At 49.3% G+C, this 21428-nt stretch overlaps 1 protein-coding gene across 1 annotated transcript; it reads right to left on the bottom strand.

Moving 5' to 3' along the window:
- Positions 1 to 1465: 1465 nt before the first annotated feature.
- Positions 1466 to 7880, bottom strand: LOC144140828 (uncharacterized). The gene is made up of 4 exons (XM_077672335.1): positions 7723 to 7880; positions 5232 to 5772; positions 3709 to 3781; positions 1466 to 1781 (listed from the first exon to the last, which is right to left on the bottom strand). Exons 1-3 carry the CDS (start codon positions 7757 to 7759, stop codon positions 3748 to 3750), a joined length of 612 nt encoding a protein of 203 aa, XP_077528461.1. The 5' UTR covers positions 7760 to 7880; the 3' UTR covers positions 1466 to 1781; positions 3709 to 3747.
- Between the last annotated feature and the right edge of the window lie 13548 nt (positions 7881 to 21428).

Raw genomic sequence — 21428 nt, 5'->3', positions numbered from 1 at the left:
GCGCATAGCTCCTCCCTTTTGTTCTGTGTTTCGATAGCGGTTGCGAGTACTGCAGATTGCCATAACGCCAGCCAAGAATGAATGGGTGCGAGTTATTACTTTTGCCTATGCCTCCGCCCCTTTGTCGAACTAAATACCGTACACAGCAGGCAAGTCCCAGAAGGGAGGAGCTTTGCGCCGGTGCAGACTGTCTTGCATGCGTAATCATGCGAAGGGCAATTAAACTTCGTCGTTTTATATTTCGGAATATGGATGCGCTAGAAGAATTCTGCCAATTGAAACTGCCTAGAAACATGATTGCGTCTAACTTTTCTATACAAACATGCCTGGTTACTGTAGCCACTAAAAGTTCATTAATACATTTTAGTTAATTAAGCCTCCGAAATCAATAATTACCTCCTATTTATGTGTCCCCCTGGGTGCATAACTTCACTGTAGAGGTAGTCTTCGCGTAAATCTAAGCGCCTATTTTTAAAAAAACTTGTCGACCTAACTTTGACCACCCTGTATACGGGGACATCCTGGCTCATTACCGTTTGGAGCGTACCATTTTCCCACATCCTCACCCATTTCTGTCCCGATCCCTGGCGGTCATCTGTCGCCAGCTCCAGACCCGCTCCTTCCCAGCCCCTGCCATCATGTCTGTGATCTTTCCTGACACCTACGTAGACGCAGGTTTATATTGTTCTGCTTCTCAAGCATCACTTTCCCATATCATATGGGCCTGTGAGAGCATCCCCCTATCCAGGCAACGATCCCACCCCATTCTCCTTACTATCACCAGCGAGTAGCGCTGGGAGGGCGCCCTGCGGGACTCAGACCCCCAAGTCCAAGAAGACCTGACCCGCTTGCCCGACGGCACTGGTTTCCTTCCCAAAAGGGGCCCTGCTGCCCGATGGACGACGGCGATGATGTCGTCGGCCTAATAGGCTCAACTGTGGCCAATTAAAGTCGTTCTGTCTGTCGGTCTTTGTTGCGCTGTTTTTGGAGCCGCAGTTCGCGCACGCACAAACTGGGCCATCACCACCGAGTCACAAATAAAGCCTGATTACCCTGTGCTCATGTACACTGACATCCTGTTCATTACCGACAAAAAAGAAGAGACTTCCCCACCCCACAGACATGACTGACAATAAACGAAGCCATTACGCTGTGAATATTGCAAGCGAATTCCCACCTGCATAGCAGCCTTCCGCATGCGCTTACCCCACCCTCTATCCTGCCACGTGTAATTTCTGCCGTTCCGCCGGCAATTATACCGCTTAGTGTGGGAGTGCCAGCTAACCCTGGACCTCCCTCCAAATCTGACCCCTTCTTGCAAGCAGTGGATGGCTCGCCTGACTGGCACGGACCGTGCGCATTAGCGAAACCATGTCACAAATGCCCGGACAGTCAACCGAAGCCGGGGCATCTAGAAATAGTGTAGCCCTCCACCAGTCTCATGCTCCATGTCAACACATAAAGCTCGTGTAAAATAAGTTTATTAGGTCAATCAGCCAATCGCTCTGGAGCAGAAAAATTATTCATTCCACTGTTTACAAGGCGTTGCTTTGACTGATGCCGGTAATAGGTTCAATGTGTTGCGGCTTGAAGGATTCGGGTAAAGTGTAACCATCCGCCGAAAACAACAAGTGCCGCAACCGGCGATTGCGCATTCATGGGAGATCGCGACAGCAAAAGAACACTAGGTAAATTTCATTCCGGATCATACACTTTGCAGAGTCATCGCAAGAAGTCTCAGGTGGAGTGTTGAATGCAGAGAACAGTCTTCACATTACAGTCTGGAGAGGGAAAACAAAAGAGAGCAGCTATTAGAACAAAAATTACAAGTGACACGTCTTCTAATTGCACACTACCATGCAGAGTTAAGTGAAGGCGAAAAACGAGAGGATTAAGATATGCTAGGACGACGAACGTTGAAGACAGACAGAAAAAAAATCAGAGAGTAAATAAAGAAGATCTAAAAACGCATCCACCGCTTGCCGTTAAAGCCTGCGCGAGTTGCGCCACTAGCACAAGGGCGCCCATATTCTAGTTAGTAGACGTGCTCGCTAGGTTTGTACAGTTCTTCTCGCTTACAGTAACATATCCAAAGAGTATTTACTGCGAATTATGGAAGCAACTGTAGCCGCAAACCTGCAACATTGTGTGCAGGAGACCAAACGATTGTAACTTTGCTGCTACCTAATATTTCTATTGACTGCGAATGGATGAACAACAAAATAAAAAAAAACGCACACAGAGATATAGAGAGATGGGAAGAGAGAGAGAGAGTAGATAAACGAAGGGGAAAACTACTAAAACTCATGAGGAAGTACTAAAGAATAAAGGAAAGGGAAGCACAGTTATAATGAAGCATAAAGCTCTGTGGGGGTATAACAAATCCGAAGTAGTGAGAGGAATTTGGAAGGAGTAATGGTTCCGGACCTCACACTTGCGAATGAAGTACGCTGCTTAAAATCAGATGCTTTATCATGCATTGAAATGAACCAGAGAACAGTAGACGGTTTGGCCTCAGGCGCGCATGATAAAACAAATAACGAAGCAGTGAAAAGAGATATGGGCTGGGCGTCGTTTGAAGTTCGGGAAGCCCCAAGGACGCGGTTTCGATTCCCGTCCGCGGAGGCCGCTTTTCTGAAGAAGGTGAAACGCCCGCAAGTTTGAGATTTCGGCGCGCGTAAAAGATCCCCAGTTGGTCAAAATTAATCCAGAATTCTCCACTACGGTGCGCCTCATCGCCTGTGTAGCGTCGGCGCGTTAGACCTCATAATCAAAAAGAAGTTCGGAAAGCTCAAACTAAAATATGTTTTGAGAGGAGGTTGAGAGCAATGAAGCTACGTAGGCGGACAGCTAAAGTTTTTAGGTACCTATACATGAAAACCGTGGACACGCAGTGGCTAAGGAAGACTAGAAGGCTAACAATCAAATACGAAAACAACAGTGGAGAATCACAGACAACTAAGGTCACTAAGGTAAGAAGCAAGGCAGATAGAAACAAGTAAATGCAGAGAAAAAGGGGAAGATAAAATGTCATTAGAGATTAATACCAAGGGTCCGCTTTGCTTCTTGAGGCTAGAGCAAGTTGCTTGAGAACTAAGAGCTGTCTGGGAAGTATACACAAAAGGATGGGGTATGCGTGGTCTGCGGAAAAGAAACGGAAAGTTTGCGACAGAAGCCCTAATATTTAACGGCAGCACAGAGGTAGCAAGCTTCAAGGCTGTAAATGTGACTAAAAGAAGGTTGGCATGCTGTTGCAAGAAGAGCAGTGAGGGCAGTATTGCTTAGGACAGCTGCCACCTGTAGCTGACAAAATTTATTTTGAGGCCGCCCTAAGAGCAGCGCAAGAATTAAACCAGTAGTACAACATAGATATATGATTCTTTGGTGACGTGACACGTCATCATCCCGTTACAAAGGAGATACAATAATCAATCCATGAATTAATCAATGAATCAATAAACAGAGATCATACGCATAGCACTGACCGCTGTCGGCTCAAACTGCCTCCAAAAAATGTCTGGCATTTGGACTTTATAAGCGTTCAAAGTTAAAAAATAGCCGCAGCAGAATGCATTAGCTTATTTGAAGGTGATTGAGGTGTTTAATATATATGAGCGCACGAATCTTGGCATATTTTAAGAAAGAAAACTCTTTTAGTCAAAAAGCCGAGTAGTAAATCCTCATGCCTGTGTCATGGTCGTTGCTTACCTTAATCGTCACGGTCTCTGCACGATTGTCATCAGCGCATCACTGACGTCGAAGTTGGCTTTGTGAGCTGGCTCTGGAAATACAAATGAGAGCAGGCTTGGAGTAACTTAATTAAGTTAAAAAGACAATTGGAGAGCTAGTGACGAAAGTAAAAAACAATGGACCAGGAGAGAGAGAGACAGAAAGAGAGACTTCTTTATTGAGAGCAATGATGTTCTCGGGGGAATGGTGCCCTCTTTTCGGGTATCCTTGCGCCATCTGGGTTACAACCGCTTTCTCAACCAGCACGAGCTGGTCGGCGAGATAGTAGCTGAACAACGAGAACCGTTGCATCCACACGTAAAATTATGTTAAATTCAAGGCATGAATAGAAAAACAAATATACCGCAATATAAGCGTGTAGAAGAAGCATATCTCTATGTAATCTCTTAAAAGTAACATGCATTGAACAATATTAGAAGCTATCCGCAAGACGATCCCAACGCATTTACGTCGAAGACATAAAGTATATTTGCTGGACACAAAGGGTCGTCTAGTCTTGCACCGATAATATGCATTTGGAAGATACTCGAAGAGGGTTTTGGAGTCTCTTCCCGTCACTACGCGTGAATATAGCAAAGCTAGGCCAATAGAGGAATGTGTAGGCCTATATCCACCTTATGCCGCAAAGACTATGTGTCACCAGGGCTATTTTAGGCGTTATTCCTCTCAACTTACTGTCTCATGTCGAAATTCTCTTCTTCAGAAATTACTCTCACCAGAAGTGTCACCAGTACAGCTGAATGGGGATGGTATTGCCATAACCTATGTATCCTTTATGTTGTTAACACGCCTTTCATTGCCTCTTATTTTTAGAAATGTTAAGGAAAACACGTCAGTTACCAAGGATTTAAGCTAGAGCATATTCGGTACAGTTTCCATAGCCTAGAAAGTATTGAAAGAATGAGTCATTTTGTACTTTAGATCAGTTAGCCCGACCTTGTGACGGGGGCTAAAACTGTCTCTTGAGCAAGTACATTGACATTGACATTGACGCTGCATTGACACCTTACCCTGGACGACAGAAAAAAATGCGAGCGACCTATTTCAAATAAAAACTTGACCAGGACAAATTTTTCTTCGTAGTTTCTGAGAAAGCTTAATAGCTCTCCTGTGTATCCCTACGGCTGTATTGAATATGGATGTCAAATTTTCTGTTCGCAGAAACTTACTCTACCTTGGTGATTTTCTCTAAACTGGTCGATTAACGCAAGCGTCCTATTCTTTTGCACTTGAAAGCTTAACAGTGGCTTACTCTTTAAAGACTGCCGAGTGGATCAATAAATCTTTTCCGAGTGCTGCGTGCTATGGAGGAGCGGCTTAATTAAAATACCGCGCACTCCGGCCTGGGCGTGCGTATGGCGAGGTCACAATTTTAAACCTAAAGTTGAGCACTGTGTCAGAAAATTTATTTCGTGGCTGCTATAAAATATACATTTTAAGCATTTGAACAAATTTGAACAAGTTTAAACAGAGACGCTTACCTCGAGCCACTGGCCCCAGAAAGACGTCCTCCAGGTAGAGCAGATTGGCCGAGTCCCGATTGTCCTCGGAAGCCACCGAAGCTTTGACTACCGAAGCCGTGACCAGTTGGGAAAACGCCGTTGTAGCCATAGCCTTGGCCAGCCGCACCCCAGGGACCGCTGTTTGCGTATCCGGAACCGTATCCCCAGCTGGCGCCGTTGTTACCATAGCCTTGGCCATAGAAGTTCGGCACATTAAAGCTTTGGTAATAGCTTTGACCTGGGTTGTAGTAGTTTTGATATCCTGGGTATGAGCTAAGCCAGTAGTTTCCAAATGAGGGTACTTGGCTTTGGAAGCCGCCAAATGGAGCGAAAGCTCCGCCGGCCACTTGTCCGCCAACAGATGCGCCAGACAGGCCGACCTGCCCATTAAATGCAGGGCGTGAACTGCCGCTCAATGAGAAGCCGCCAGTCACAGAGGGGCTCTGTCCGGCGCTGCTAGGTCTTGAACCTGCAGCTACTTGTTGCAGGGAAGGGGCTGCCGAGACTGCTGTCAGTGAAGCTGGAAAGGAAAAGTAAGGCGGTCGTCATCAGAACATTCGTTCGGCTCGATGCCGGCTAAAGCTTCTCCTCCTATGGTTTTAATAAGGAGAATAAGGTTTTAATAATTAGAAGTACTACTACTACTACTACTTCTGAAAAAACATCGCTGAATTATTGAAACGTTGGTAAATACAATGCTTTCTTGGACGAGTTGGTTCATGACTTCAAAAAATTTAAAAGAATGCAATGGATCAGAACAGGGAAACAAAGGACACTGTCCTCGTCCATTGCGCTGTTTTTAATTTTTTGAAATATCAATACCTTTATTAAAACCACTTTTACAAAAGTCGCCGTGAGCGTTTACTGTTGCTCCTGTAGCGTTATTAATGGATTGTTCGTACTTATCCGGTTCGCGCCAAATTGGGGATTAGGGAGCATGTCCCTCTGTCAACGTACGTGATCTGTTATCTTTAGGGTCTGCAGCGCCGAAAACAAAACAAGCATGCGGCAATACGAACTTATAAATTCAATAGTTTATAAATGTATAAATAATAGTTTATAAATATAACACAAACTTCCGTAGAGTATCGCCTTCACATGGTGGCACCTGTCTCTTCTAGTACATTTATGCAGGCCAAAAGTGCCTCGCCATTAATATCTACTCAGCAATTCTCTTTACTCGGGAAATAAATGCCCTGTGTTCATGTCGGCACGGTTGTGTACTGTAGTATTGGTAGCTTAGTAATGCAACGCCACCTCCATCTCCCCTCAGTTATGGTCTTTATAACGAGCTGTTCAACATTCCAAACAAAAATGATGCCGACGCGTATCCATGCCGACGTACACACTGGTTATATCACTTTACTTGTGTTCTCTGATTGAAGCCGCTGCCACGTTTCTCTCATGCCATGCATCGCTTCTTACTCTTTGTTCACTGTGCAATACTCACCGTTTCTTCTGGTTTTCAATTAAGTTAGCGGAACAGTACGACCTTTTTGTTTAACCAAATCAATAATTTGAGTGCAAAGTCTGGGACACGAAAGTTTAACTGAAGTGGAGGTAAGCGGCTGAAAATTGTTGCTACCACACCTCACGTCTGAAGCACTTGTGTAAACAATTTATTTAAATGTTAAGTTTTTGCAGATAGTAGTCTCAGGTGACTGGTTCACCACAAACGTTTAGTCGCTGCAATCGCATTCTATCTGTTGTATGTACAAACGTTACTTATGATTTTGCAGTTGAAAAACCTGGATTAAAAATATGGCGCCTGTATATCATGAAAGCTGTGTTAACTTGACAAAATCTCCGCATGAAGCAAAAATATTTAGAGCAGCTTGAAATAATCGCTTTGTTATGAAAATACACATTAAGTGCATTCATTCTTTACAAAAGGAGGTACTGTATCGAATTTGGAATCACAAAAACCTCGATTTTACTGATGTTGTTTGGTGGAGTTATCAGTTTTTTTTTTGTAAAGTAGGTACTTTTGCAATTCCGTTCGGAAAATTTTCGCGCCACACATAGAATATATGATAGCCTTATTGCTCCAAGACAAATAGACCTATCGGCATGGGCTGGAGAACACAGCGAGTACGTGCCCAAGAATTGCTCAAGTTTCCAACACGTGGCTCCTCAAGCTGGTTGGAAATTCTTTACCAATGCACTGGGCCGAATACCTGCCATGATTTACAATCTCCAGCTATCACGGCTTATGCAGCCGCTTTCTGATCCCTCGTGGCTGGGTCTCTTGATCCGGTAGACACCAAAATATCACGCGTCAGACTGGGTTCGAAAGCTGAGAAAATGTGGCTTAAAGAGTGGGGCTGCTAGCCAAACGCTTCCTGTTTATTTTGCCCGACGAATTCGCTACAAATTAAGATTAAATTTGAGGCATCTGAATATTCAACGAATATAAATCCACGAAACTACATGTGTACATATAGATGCGACGAGGGTAGTGAATCCTTACCAGCGACAAGGACGGCGATGGCTACGAAGGGCTTCATGGCTACGCTGGTATCTTCGACAACCTGCAACAGTGTGATCGGAGCAGTGTACTTGAGGGTATATATACTCCTTCTGAGGCTTTAGATATCAAGACAGAACAAGCAAAAACATCCACACGAGTGTTGTTCCGAAAGAAAAATAATCATGTATACACCTCCTTTTGTCTTACGGGAGAGAGAAATGGCCGAAAACACTGACGTCATCACTAATGTGACGCCGTTCGGAAATGGACTGTCATCAAGAGACGGGGTTGCTTTTTTCTTTTTTTGAGGGGAAAGAGTAAAAACGAGCATAAGCAGTTCGAACATTGTGCAACCAGTGGTTTGGCCGAGATTACAAGGAGAGGGAGGAAGCAGCGCCCGAGCGGTCTTTGTCCAGGTGGTGTTGGAACAGCGCCCACTTGTCGCCTGCGCTGCTAGCCTTAGAATTGTAGCCCAGCCCATCGAAAACAATAGCGACTGCAGCTATACTGTTGTGCAGCATTTCTTTTTCTAAACCACAACGTTGCGGTTCCCAGAGCAAGGTCCCGGTGCAGAGTTTTTTTATCTCGAGGGGAAAAATATTTGTCGAAAGAAACATGTCTCGAAAGCAAGTTTTATTGTTCGCACTTTTTGTTAATTGATTTTCCTGTGCTATGCCCCCGCGTTGCAGTCATGTGCACAAAGCATATTGTCTGATCTGAAACAGTAGCTGCGCAGGGTCAGCACACATGTTCACCTTTAAAACACATTTTCTTAACTATAGCGCATTACATGCAGTAAAGCGATGTTCTTTCCTCATGCTTAGGTGTTCATTTTATTACTACCTTAAAAGGGGATAACGCATAACTCGTAAGGTATCATAATAGGGAATGGCACATTACTTCTGTGGTTTATTTCCTATTATTTCATGGTTTATTTCCAGTTTTCCTCTATTTTAAGACTCTTAACATCCCTTGCAATGATCTTCTGGCTGTTTTTGTCGTTTCCCTTCAGTTCCGAGAAGCCTAGAAAGTGGTTCACGTGTTTGGCGCTTTATGGCTGCCTGTAGGTTCGTAAGAACAATAATTAGAAGTGTCAACCTGTGGCTCGAACGAAAAATAGCACTATTTACTGCAAACTCAACATTTCAAGGTTGTTTGTGTAAGATTCTTATAACGTGCAGTGCTCGACCATACGTTCGATACAAGAAAAGACCAGTTATTAATTGAAAATTGACATATTTGAGGTACCAAGCTCCAACTGGACTACATAACCGTATCTGTGAAATCGTTTATTTTGTAGTTGTGAAACTGATGCGAAGCGGAGGCATGACTTCTAGAAATGCATTATTCGCGGTGCGAATGCTTTTTGGATAATTGATTGTTTCACAGAAGAAGTTATTTTGCCGCTAAAGCAAGAATGATGCTTTTAGCTTTGACGAAAAATGGCTCGTTGCTTTCCAAGCAATGCCGTTGAAAACGCATTGCAGGTACAACTGGCTGTTGGCAGTATTGGTTGCCATAGAAACAACATTTTATTGTGATGGCCCCCTCTCGAACTTCAGTTTTCAAGCGCGTAAAAAATTACCCCTCGCAATAACGTGCGCAGTTTAATTCAACAAAGTCCGTGTCTCCTTACATTTAGAATTGACGAGAAAGCATAAGAAACACCTACATTGCCCCACTCGCGCAAAAAACTGACTTGATTCAGTGATGGCTTGTGCTGGCAGCAGTAAAAGTAACATTCCAAGAACCCAGCTCTGCCAAACGTTTCCATATCACGAGAAAATATTTCAATGAAGACGACTGTATGTTAGCCTTTTGTAACTTAATTTGAACACAAAAAAAGGAACATCGCTGAAGATAATACAAGCTCCAGAAACTAGATTTGCAGTTGGAAGAACATGCAAACTCAGTTTATTAATTATTGCAGGAATGTAAGTTTGTGCAGTGTAAGTCTAATTTTTATAATGTCGTATACGTAATCAGGTTTGTCGTTCCGCAATGTAAATAGGACGTCGTAATATGAACAGCCAAGACGCTAAGCATCACTGTAAGCGCGCGAAGAGTGAGCGTGGTTTTCGGTTTGCTGTTTTGTTATGACGAGATAGTACATCCTCCAGTTGGCAATCCAAGAGCGCACATTCAAGGAGCGTCACGGGGCTTAGCAACTGCATCGGTATTAAACATGGGCGCGTCGGCGTTCACAGTATCCAGAAAGTGAGGCTTCGTTCAAAGAAAGGAAGCACCGCCAAGGTGGGGACCTACTTTAAGGCGTGAAGGGGGATGTATACCTGTGGCAATCTCACCGCAGCAAGCTTCGTATAACTACATGACGTAGTTTCTAAAAGTCAATTTGGCTTTACCAGTGGGCGTACAGCGTGCAGGACGCTACATGGGAATTATCGTATTCTGCAAAAAATACTTATTCATGCCAATGGGAAGTAATTATTTATGATCATTGTTTATTAATTCGTCTGTGCTGTTCTGTGCAAAAAAAACTGTATGACTATGGTTTCGGAGAAGCCTTTCTACTGCCAGATTATTATTTTCATGACCAAACTCAGTTCGCACCAATTAAAATTCTTGGAAATCAACATTAGCATTGCAGCATGTCGTGTGTGAATGATTAATTCTAGCTCCAGCTTTGTTTAATGTTTGCCTGGATGACCTCAGCCACTGCCTGCTTGACAGACATGTTTTTCAGAGTGCCGTCGACATCCTCTTCCCATTCTAGCACCTAAACTACGATCCAGCCGTATCCATCACAAAAAACATGCCCATCAATTGATGAACGGGTGAACTCGTACTCTGTAAACCTAATTTAAATACGAAGGAAACTTATCCTGTCACTCTTTATAATTCCCTGAACTGATTCCGCCACCGATTTTTTTCTTGTGGATTTATGCTAGAAAAGTGGAAAAGTGGGGCATTTCTGCGATTGAGTGAGTACAAACCGTAAATATCTTTTATTTCGATATATCATAGTCTGCCTCATTTGTGAAAACTTCATGAGATTCCGTGTTTCATGTATAGTGTGAAACTGTTTGTATTGAGAGACGACGGTTTGCGTGGCCGTTTATTCCAACGCTCGGGCCAAGGAAGAAGATCAAGAGGTGATGATGATTATTTACAAGTGATGATGATGCCGAGCCCATCGGGGCTAGCACTGATGATAGTGGGTGATTACGAAGAAGCGCCGGTAACATAACCCAAAGTACTGGGAGTGTAGTCACTGGGTCTCACATAATTTCCCCTCCGCGAGCGGAAGCGGCCTCCTGGCCGCGAGTTAGTCGGTGGTACGGCGGTTGAATGGCTTCAGGCGGGATACATGAACGATTTCAGTGCCACGGCGACGGCGATCTGTAGGCGGAGTTACCGGCGTGATGCGATAATTCACAGGAGAAGTCTCTTCTAAGATTTGGTATGGGCCAAGAAAACGGTGGAGGAACTTCTCGCACAATCCGGGGACGCGAACGGGTGTCCATAGCAACACTTCATCCCCGGGACGGAACCGCACAGAGCGATGCTTCACGTCGTAGCGGGTTTTCCGTTCGTGCTGCCGAATTTCTGTTCGACGTCGCGCGAGGTCTCGACAGTGGGCGAGCCGCGAAACGTACTGTTCATGCGATGGTGCATCAGAGGCGACAGGAGCGTAGAAAAAATTGGATTCAAAAGTAATCGATGGAGAGCGGCCAAAGACGAGAAAGAACGGTGAATAGCCGGTAGTCTTTTGCTTTGCGGAGTTGTAAGCGAATGTTACAAAGGGTAGGATAACGTTCCAGTTGCGATGATCAGGGCTAATATACATGGAGAGCATGTCCGACAGTGTTCGATGAAACCGCTCAGTCAGACCATTCGTCTGGGGATGGTAGCTGGACGTTGTTTTGTGGGCCGTGTTCGAAGCACGCAGAAGCTCTTCAACAACGGTTGAGAGAAAAACCCTGCCGCGGTCGCTCAGAAGGACGCGTGGAGCTCCATGGCGCAAAATAATGTTGTGCAGGATGAAGTCTGCCACTTCTGCGGCGGTGCCAGAGCGAATAGGCGCAGTTTCGGCGTACCTAGTCAAATGATCTACAGCCGTAACTATCCATCGGTACCCAGATTGGGTCGCAGGTAGCGGTCCATACAAGTCGATGCCCACGGTCTCAAAGGGAGCCGAAGGACAATGAAGAGGCTGCAGTAGTCCGGTCGGAGGAGTAGTCGAACGTTTGCGGTGCTGGCAAGAGGCGCACGAGCGGACGTACTTGGCCACAGCTGCAGATAGGCCAGGCCAAAAGTAGCGGCTACGTATTCGCTCGCATGTTTTTGCGACGCCAAGGTGCCCAGCCGTTGCCGCATCGTGATATTCTTCGAGGATACGACGTCGAAGTGGACCAGGTATTACAGGGACCCATTTGTTGCCATTGGGATGGTAATTTTGGCGGTAAAGGACACCATGGAGGAGTTGAAACTTGGCGAGTTGACGACGTGCACGGCTGGTCGGAGGCGGCACACGGCCGTCGAGGTAGTCCATGATGGGGCGGCAGTATGCGTCTGCTCGCTGTAGCGAGGGCAAGTCACCGTGTCCAGCAGAGCTAGGGAAAGTAATGGGTGCCAAAGGGACATCGTGGTCGAGGCTTTCCTGGAGAGCAGTCGACGGAGAAGACAATGGGCAACGAGACAGAGCGTCTGCGTCCGTATGCTTCTTTCCGGACTTATACGTCACGGAGAAATCATATTGTTGGAGGCGGAGAACCCAGCGACCAAGGCGCCCAGACAAGTTTTTCATGGAAGATAACCAGCATAGTGCATGGTGATCTGTGACCACTGTAAAGTGACGGCCATGGAGGTAAGGCCGGAATTTTTGAACAGCCCAAACGATGGCAAGGCATTCCTGCTCTGTAATGGAGTAATTCTTCTCGGCGGGTGTCAACGAACGACTAGCATAGGAAACGACCCTCTCCCGGAGCTGAGCATCACTTTGAAGGAGAACAGCGCCGATTCCATGTCCACTTGCGTCTGTGTGGAGGATAGCGGGCTTGCTTTCATCAAAGTGGCAGAGTACCGGGCTAGACGTTAAGGCGGCTTTCAATGCCTCAAAGGCTTGTTGGCACTCATTCGACCAAACGTAAGCTACGCCGGACTGTAGGAGCTGGTTGAGGGGGGCCGCAATGGTGGCAAAGTTCCGGACAAAGCGACGGAAATACGAGGCCAACCCGAGAAAACTGCGCAGATCTTTTTGTTGGCATGGACGCGGAAATCCGACAACAGCAGCGATTTTGTCGGGGTCGGGTCGTATCCCGTCCTTGCTAACGACATGGCCGAGTACCTTGATATTTTTGGTCGCAAAACGACATTTTTTTGAGTTGAGCTGTAGTCCAGCATTGGAGATGCACGTAAGCACTTCGTCCAAGCGTTGGAGATGCTCAGCAAATGTCGAGGAAAAGACAACCACGTCGTCAAGATAGCAGAAACAGGTCTTCCATTTTAGTCCTCTGAGCACTGAGTCCATCATCCGCTCAAACGTTGCCGGGGCATTGCACAAGCCGAACGGCATGACATTAAATTCATATAGGCCGTCGGGAGTAGCAAACGCCGTCTTTTCCTTGTCGGACTCGTGCATCGGTATCTGCCAGTAACCAGAGCGCAAGTCAAGGCTCGAAAAGTATTCGGCTCCTTGAAGGCAGTCCAGGGCGTCGTCGATCCGGGGCATAGGATACACATCCTTTTGGGTGATTTTGTTGAGGGCCCGATAATCTACACAAAAACGCACTGAACCATCCTTTTTCTCCACCAGGACGACTGGGGAAGACCAAGGACTGGATGAGGGCCGAATAACGTTACGCTGCAGCATGTCGTTCACGTTCTCCTCAATTACTTGCCGTTCTGATGGGGAGACTCGGTACGGGCGGCGGTGAACAATAGTTGATCCATCAGTTTTGATGCGATGCGTAGCTGCAGGGGTGCGAGGAAGGAACTTTGAATGGGTGTCGAACGAGGCACGGTGCTTGTGTAAAAGTTCCAGTACTGAGGATTTCTGTGATGGGGTAAGGTCCGGACCGATGGTGACCGCAAGAGATGACGTAGAGGAAACGGTCGTGGAAGGCCCACTGCCTGTGGAAAGAGTACCAGACGGAAGGATGGACACGTCGTCGGCAGAAACAGAAGCAATCGCACAGCCTTGTGGGAGCAGAACCGCTTCGAAGGTCGTATTACGCACAGGGATAAAGGCGCGCCCTCGGGAAAATCGTACCAGACAAGCGGCTACTGCAAGACCTCGTGAAAGGAGGCGGCCGCACGGAATGGCCAGCACATCGCCGTCAACGATTTTGTCAGCGGAAACTGAAAGAATGTGCTCTTGGCGGGCGGGCACAACGTGATCGGTACGTAGCACCAGACGAGGCGTACTTGTTTCCGGGACAGCTGAGTGATGAACGTCTGTGATGCTAATAGCAGGAGTGCGGCAACAAATAACAGCGGAAGTCGACGAAAGAAAGTCCCAACCAAGAATAAGCTTATAGGGGCACTCCGAGATCACCGCACACTGAATGTGATGACACAGCCCGTCGATAGAAACGCGTACCGTGCAGAAGGCAGAAGGTTGGATGGACGTGTCGTTCGCTCCACGTAATAAATGGCCACTGTATGGGGTTTTTACCTTTCGTAGTGTCTTACAAAAGTCAGCTCGAATAATAGAAATACTTGCTCCAGTGTCCACCAAAGCTCCGACATCGTTACCTTCAACTGATACTAACAACAAGTTCGATGGGTGTTCTGGAGGAGTTGCTAATGTACCGATAGATGCAGTTTCCCCTCCAAAAACTGCATGACTTAGTTTTCCGAGAGGTGGGTGGGGTCATGCACGACAGGGCGAAGCGGAGACACAGATCGTCGAAATGGTGATGGGGAACGACGTCGCGAGGCACGAGAATTGGTTGGGGTCTCGGAAGTGGCAGGAGGAGAGGACCGCCGTGGCGGAGATGGGTAACCCCTCTGGCGGTAGTCGTAACGAAGGTTTGGTCGGTCACGTTCGTACGTCTCGTAGCCACGTCGCTCATCAATTAAACGCCTCCTACAGAACCGCGAAATGTGCCCGCGAATTCCGCAGTAGAAACACACCGGCCGGTTGAAAGAGGGCTGAGGGCGCTGCGGTCGCCATGCTGGATAGTAAGGCTGCGGCCCAGGGACCGGGTTGACCGCTGCCACATAGCCAGGAAGTGGTTGGGCGGGGACGCCTGCCACGGACAGAGGCGGCCTGCCAGCCACTTCGGAATAGGATGGCGTGACTGGAGGAGGGGTAAGATCTGCGGGAAGTCTTCCGTGAGTACACGCGGCAAGCTCCTCTCTAATGATCTCTCGCAGGTTAGGTGTAGACGAGTAGGGACTGGTAGAAGGGACGTGCACAGAGGTGCGGCCGTCAAGTTCTTCCCGGATGAGTTCGCGTATTAGAGCCCGGAGGTCCTCATCGCCGCTGTTCCGGGCCATGGTACCCTGCTGCAGACGGAGCGACTGAAGGTCGTCCAGGCGGTGGCACGTTGTCCTCACATCCGAAACGGTAGTCGGATTCTGAAGGGCCAGGGCATTAAAGGCGAACTGGCCGATCCCTTTCAAGATGTGGCGCACGCGATCAGCCTCCGTCATGTCTTTGTTGACCTTTCGGCACAGGGCCACAACATCTTCAATGTACGACGTGTACGTCTCACAAGGATGTTGGAATCGTCCCTCCAGCTTCTTTTTCGCGATGTCTGAGCAGACCGAGGAAGAGCCAAAAATCTGGCGCAGCTGCGTGGTGAAATCGTTCCAGTCATCAATGCGGTGCACATTGTTCCGGAACCACGTTTTGGCGACTTCGTCCAGGGACCACGAGACGTTTTCAAGCTTCGCGCGGTCGTCCCACCTGTTAAAGGCGCTGACGCGTTCGAAGGTATCGAGCCACTCGTCAACGTCCTCATTACGAAGGCCAGCGAACATCGGTGGATCCCGCTGGCGGCTGGTGACGAAGTACGGTGGGACGGCGGCTGAGCCCGCCCCACCGGTTCCGCTGCCGGTTCCACTGCCGGTACCGCTGCCGGTTCCGGTGGCACGTTCCGCTGTCATAGGCATGGCGTCTCGCAGCAAGCGACGACCCGAACGGAGCTCCAGGGGTGCACTCAGAGATGGAGGACGGGGGATCAAGACGCACGCTCCACCACTTGAGAGACGACGGTTTGCGTGGCCGTTTATTCCAACGCTCGGGCCAAGGAAGAAGATCAAGAGGTGATGATGATTATTTACAAGTGATGATGATGCCGAGCCCATCGGGGCTAGCACTGATGATAGTGGGTGATTACGAAGAAGCGCCGGTAACATAACCCAAAGTACTGGGAGTGTAGTCACTGGGTCTCACAGTATGTATAATAATTTGACCATAAAGTATTCATGCTCTACAGTGTAGTGCGTTTAGGTGCCCTATTGAATGTTTAGGATTTTGATCATTTGTTTGGTGCTGCAAGATTAATCTTAACATGAATAGTATACATTAAAGGCGTTACTGTATGGTATTTATGCCGGAAATGTTGTCGATGTGTTTTTTATATTTAGTGTGCCAAATTTTAACATGTTACATATGCAAAATGTAGTAGTCAATTATCCGTTGTCGAGAAGATTTGGTACTGCCATATATACCAAAATAAAAAATGCGGTCACGTCCGCATTTTACTACGCCCCAAACCATACTAAGTTCGATGAACGAGTTCCTAACTTTTATTTTTATATACAGTATCCCCGGCGACATATTTTAGTGGCTACTCGTAAGACAAATTAGTGCAGGACTCTGAAATTTAGCTTTGAGTATTGCGTCTTTCAACGCGGATTGAAAGCCTTTGCTGCGTTACGCCTGTAAGCTGTTTGGGATGTGTCGTGATTTACTGTCACATTATTAAAATGAATCCATTCTATACTTTCTGCCCTGTGAACAGCCTCTAAGACACCCCTGATACAATGGTAGACGGGAATTTATATCGTGATAGCGAATCTGTAAACATATTAATTGATGAGTTCAATAACTCTGGGCTCGGACTGTGTATTGGTTCTGATTGGGAAACATGGACTACTTTGATGGCATGGCAGCGGTGATCTGTGAGCGGACCTAGAGGGGTGACACGATAAGTTGCTTGGAAGTCTTTTCTAAACCAAGACAGGGACTTACAAACTAGCAAACAGATTTCATCTCCTAGCTGGAAAGAGACAGGCAAATGGTTTAAGTAGTTGCGCATGTTTTGGACTTGCTGTTGCGTTTAGACGCGGGAGCTTGCCAATGGCCGGTAATGGGGAAACTGGAATGCACTGCTGATGAGATGGTGTGTCTGAATAGACCGGGGAACAGAGGAAAGTGGAGTAGAATTCATAAGACGGGGAGCAGCCGAAGACGTAAAAAAAGAAGAGTGAATGACCAGTTGTCCGCTGCGTGGTGCGAAAGAGACAAAAGAAAAGGTGGTGTGGCAATTGCGATTACGATTGGAACTTAAGTTCATGTGCGGGTGTTCAAGGCCCAAGCCTAACGATTACCAATGATTTCGTTACCGCCGCTGCACCGTATTCGCGTCTCTTCCTTCGCTTTCTTTTCTTCGTATTTCGACGTGAATTACTCCGACAGGCAGACTGGCCGCAATTCATGGGACTGTCTCCCCACAGTCTTTTCGGCGTACACCTGTTCCACTCCCTTACTGTCGCGTTCACATGTCACGGGGAACGCACCAGGCTAATTCTTGTTCCCCCTTCAGCACGGTACCGAGCTAGCAAATGGAGTAACCCACTTGTATCCTGCTTCGGAGGCCGGGGTTCAAATCCCACACGACCCCATATGTGTTTCCATTTATATTTTCACCACAGCGGCGGCCATCTTGGTACCATTCATGTTGACTCCGACGACGCTGTTGGTCACTTTTCGCGTTTGATGAGACATTCAGATTTCTGTACCCAGCCGAACATTCGGCGTAGAGCTTCCTAACCCTGCGACAGCTACATTTCAGCCCACGGCGTCGTACGGCAACAGCACATACCTAGATGTGGAGAGTAAAGATACCGCAGTCATTACATCAAAAGTACACACACCTGAATACTTCGTGCGCACGTGATCTGCCCAGACAGACAGACAGAAAAACTTTATTTCGGTTAATGCCATTCAGGTCGCGCTTGTAGCCGGTGGCATCCACTCACCAGCGACCTCCTCAGCCCTGTCGATTAGCCGGACCTGAAGGTCCGGATCGGAGCTGCGGAGCGCGGCCTCCCAGTGCTCCTCAGTGGTGATTAGTGGGAACGGATCCTGGGGGCATGCCCATATTATGTGAGATAGGGTGGCGCGTTCACCGCACAGGTGGCAGGCTGCAGTTGGGTAGAGACTTGGGTGTACGTGGGTAAGACGGGCTGGGTTGGGGAAAGTGTTCGCAAACGCCAAATGTGAGCTTTGCGGTTATCTAATTGCTGGTCCGCCGGTGGGTAGATCTGGCGGGAGAGGCGGTAGTGTGTGGTGATATCATTAAATGTGACCAGGCGATCCCTCGCAGACCGCGCCCCGTGACAGGGATAGAGATTCGGCCCTGCCCGGATCGTGAGCCCTCGGGCGTGTTCCTGGGCCGTCTCGTTTCCCTCGTGGCCGGAATGTGCGGGTGCCCAGGTCAAGTAAATTGTCTGGCCTGCGGATATGGGTGGACATTGTCCCAGAATTTTGAGTGCCACTCGCGATAATCGGCCAGTGGCGAAATTTTGGTTGCAGTCTTTTAATAAGAAATGATTGTCTTGGGGGTGGAATTCCGTATTAAGGCTAAGGCTATTGTTAAGTTCGGGCTCCGCATGTAATTAATGAAGGCCGCCGGTGGCCCATGTATTGGCGTCACCTCCGCTGGTGGCTACTTTCCCGTGCCCCTTTCTTGTAGCCGCGCGGACGCCAAGTTCGGAGCCGCGGAGAGCTGTTGTGCCCGTCCTTTTGTGTGTCAAAGGATGGGGGCGATTAGCCTGAGTGCCTCTGTCGCGTCGAGGGTGGCAGGGTCATTCGGCATAACAAGCTGACGGGCGGCCAGATGATCGTATCTCTTAGTGTTGAAAGCGCGCGCGGTGTAAGTTTGGAAAATCTTCGACTCCGGCGGCGGGCGCTCTTCGTCGACGGGTCGTTCGCCTCGACGATGGTCGCCTCGGCTGGCAGCGTCTCTCCCCGTGGTCTGTTCAGGTGGCCGGCGGCGCCCCTTTAGTCTGGGAGGGAATTAGCAATCCTCATTGTCACGTCGCGCGTGCAGACGCCCCACGTCGTGGGAGGCGTCGCGCGGAGGGAGGTCAGCCGCGCGGGGACCGCTCCGGGCCCTCGGCTTGGCTTTTGTTTGTGCAGATGCCGCCCGCTAAACGTTATGGATGGTTCACTTTAGGCCGCAGATGGCCTGTATTTCCTGGCCGGGTGCAACAGCGTGCGTAGGAAACGCACTATGAGTGTGTAAGAGAGAGTGTTAGGTCACGTGACCGCAGGTGGGGACATGTGTGTGATTGGCTGGTTCCTGTGGCCAATCAATGGTTTCTATTAGTTGTTTGAAAGGTTTTTTTCTCTCTTTCTTGTACGCCCCCTTCTTGGAGGCGGGGTTTTTCGTATCAAAACCGGAGTGTTGGGTTTTGTCGAGGGTCGGTCGAGAGGGGATCTAGTTCAAGATAGATCTCGGCCGAACAGGCTGCTGCTGTCAGAGTGACAATGTAGCCGTCACTCTGACGTGATGTAAACTTGGAGTCATGTAAATAATGTAAATAAACCTAATATCCAGCAAGGAAGGCAGTCCTCATCCCTCACCCGCTCCAAGCATCGGTCGTAGGTCATCGGAGCGAGTCGAGATCGTTCTCTCGGCTCGCGCATCAAAAGAACATCCCTATTTCGCCTCCATCAGTTCGCCAAGAAGATGGAGAGGCGAAATTTAACTGGCGCAGTCGACAGGATGACCACGACCATCTGCTGGAGCTGGTGGGGCATTGCGGAGAGACTCCTTCAACGCAAGGTTCGGCTCCGACCAACGACGAGCCAGACTCCAAGCATCGACGGGGCGACACCTCCGCGGGAGGCCTCGTGAGTTCCGGCTCAGTGCGGCAGCAGCCGCGATTCAACGGCAACGGGGCGACACCTCAGCGGGAGGCCTCGTGGGCTTCGGCCCAGGGCGGCGTAAGCCGCGGTTCAACGGGGCGACACCTCAGCGGGAGGCCTCGGGGGCTTCGGCCCAGGGCGGCGTAAGCCGCGGTTCAACGGGGCGACACCTCAGCGGGAGGCCTCGGGGGCTTCGGCCCAGGGCGGCGTAAGCCGCGGTTCAACGGGGCGACACCTCAGCGGGAGGCCTCGGGGGCTTCGGCCCAGGGCGGCGTAAGCCGCGGTTCAACGGGGCGACACCTCAGCGGGAGGCCTCGGGGGCTTCGGCCCAGGGCGGCGTAAGCCGCGGTTCAACGGGGCGACACCTCAGCGGGAGGCCTCGGGGGCTTCGGCCCAGGGCGGCGTAAGCCGCGGTTCAACGGGGCGACACCTCAGCGGGAGGCCTCGGGGGCTTCGGCCCAGGGCGGCGTAAGCCGCGGTTCAACGGGGCGACACCTCAGCGGGAGGCCTCGCGGGCTCTGGCCCAGGGAGCACGGCCCCATCCCAGCGGCGAGAGCGGCGCATCGGGTCCACGAGCTGCTGCGCCAGCGACACTGCGACCCGACCGAACCCGGAGCGAGCACAGGTGGGCCCTGATTTGTTTTCTCCGGGTTCACCATGGCCACTATGCTAACGGGATGTCGCGGCACCGACCGAAAGGTTAGTGCCATTGTGCTCGAGATTGAGGAGTTGAGAGCTGAATTAGCTCTCAAAAATGCCCAGCACGCTTTGGAAAAAGCTAGGCTAGCGGGTAGCCGGGGCGCGGATAGTCCGTCCGTGTGGACGGCTGAGGAGCTCAGTGCTCAACTAGCCCAAGGGAGGGCGGAGATCGCTTACGAGAAAGCGAAGCTCCGCAGGATCGGCGAACTCGAAGAGGACGCCAATCTTTTCACGGTGTTTGTTCCCTCGTGGGCGCTTCGAGCGCCACGGGAGAAGGAGAGTGGAAATGTCGTGGAGGTGGCCGAAGCCACCCCAGTTGTTGGGCAACACGTTGGCGTTCCCACTGTTGCAGATGAGATCTTGGAATCGCGTGAGACAAATGTCTTAGCTGCAGCGATTCTTTCTGTGGCGGCGGGCAATGTTGCTGTGGCCGCGCAGGGAGGTGCAGAGGTAGCACAGCCGTCAGGTGAGGGCAGCGGATCGGCGCGCCTAACTGTGGAGCTTCCGTGCGCGAAGCATGAATGCGCAGGGGGTCCGCGGCGTCTTGAGCGTAGGTCGATTCCGACACGCCCGAGAACGCGGAAGGCGGCGGCAGGTGCGGCGGCGCAGGTGCGACATCGTCGTACGCGCTACCGCCGAGTAGGGTGTTCCTTCTCTCCCGGGAGCACAGGACACCGCGAGCCGAACCAGGGTTCGTGTAGGATCAGCTGGTGGCGCACAACACGGAATCAGCTTCCGTGCGACGGTCGGTGTGTGCCGCCGCGGAAAGGGGCGTTAGCGCTGAATAGTGTGCAGTGCGAGACAGGGACGGTTCAGTGTTGTTTGCTGCACACTTAGTGGTTAGCGTTTTGCGTTTTTTTTCTGCTGTTTTGTTATGTGTGGGGTTCGCCCAGATGAGGATTATTGTTAGTTTTACCTCTACTGTCGTTCTCCCCCT

This window comes from Haemaphysalis longicornis, unplaced genomic scaffold (assembly GCF_048455015.1).
Source record: "Haemaphysalis longicornis isolate Haplotype H1 unplaced genomic scaffold, Haemaphysalis longicornis Haplotype H1 scaffold_512, whole genome shotgun sequence".
NCBI lineage: Eukaryota > Metazoa > Arthropoda > Arachnida > Ixodida > Ixodidae > Haemaphysalis > Haemaphysalis longicornis.
Note: the sequence above shows the minus strand (reverse complement) of the source record. Positions and strands in the feature narration are given on the sequence as shown.

Coding starts and splice junctions, on each gene's coding strand:
- LOC144140828 (XM_077672335.1), bottom strand. CDS start 7,759: ATGAAGCCCTTCGTAGCCATCGCCGTCCTTGTCGCTG. Junction 5,773..7,722: donor CATCGCCGTCCTTGTCGCTG/GTAAGGATTCAC, acceptor TTTCCTTTCCAG/CTTCACTGACAGCAGTCTCG. Junction 3,782..5,231: donor TCTGGGGCCAGTGGCTCGAG/GTAAGCGTCTCT, acceptor TTGTATTTCCAG/AGCCAGCTCACAAAGCCAAC.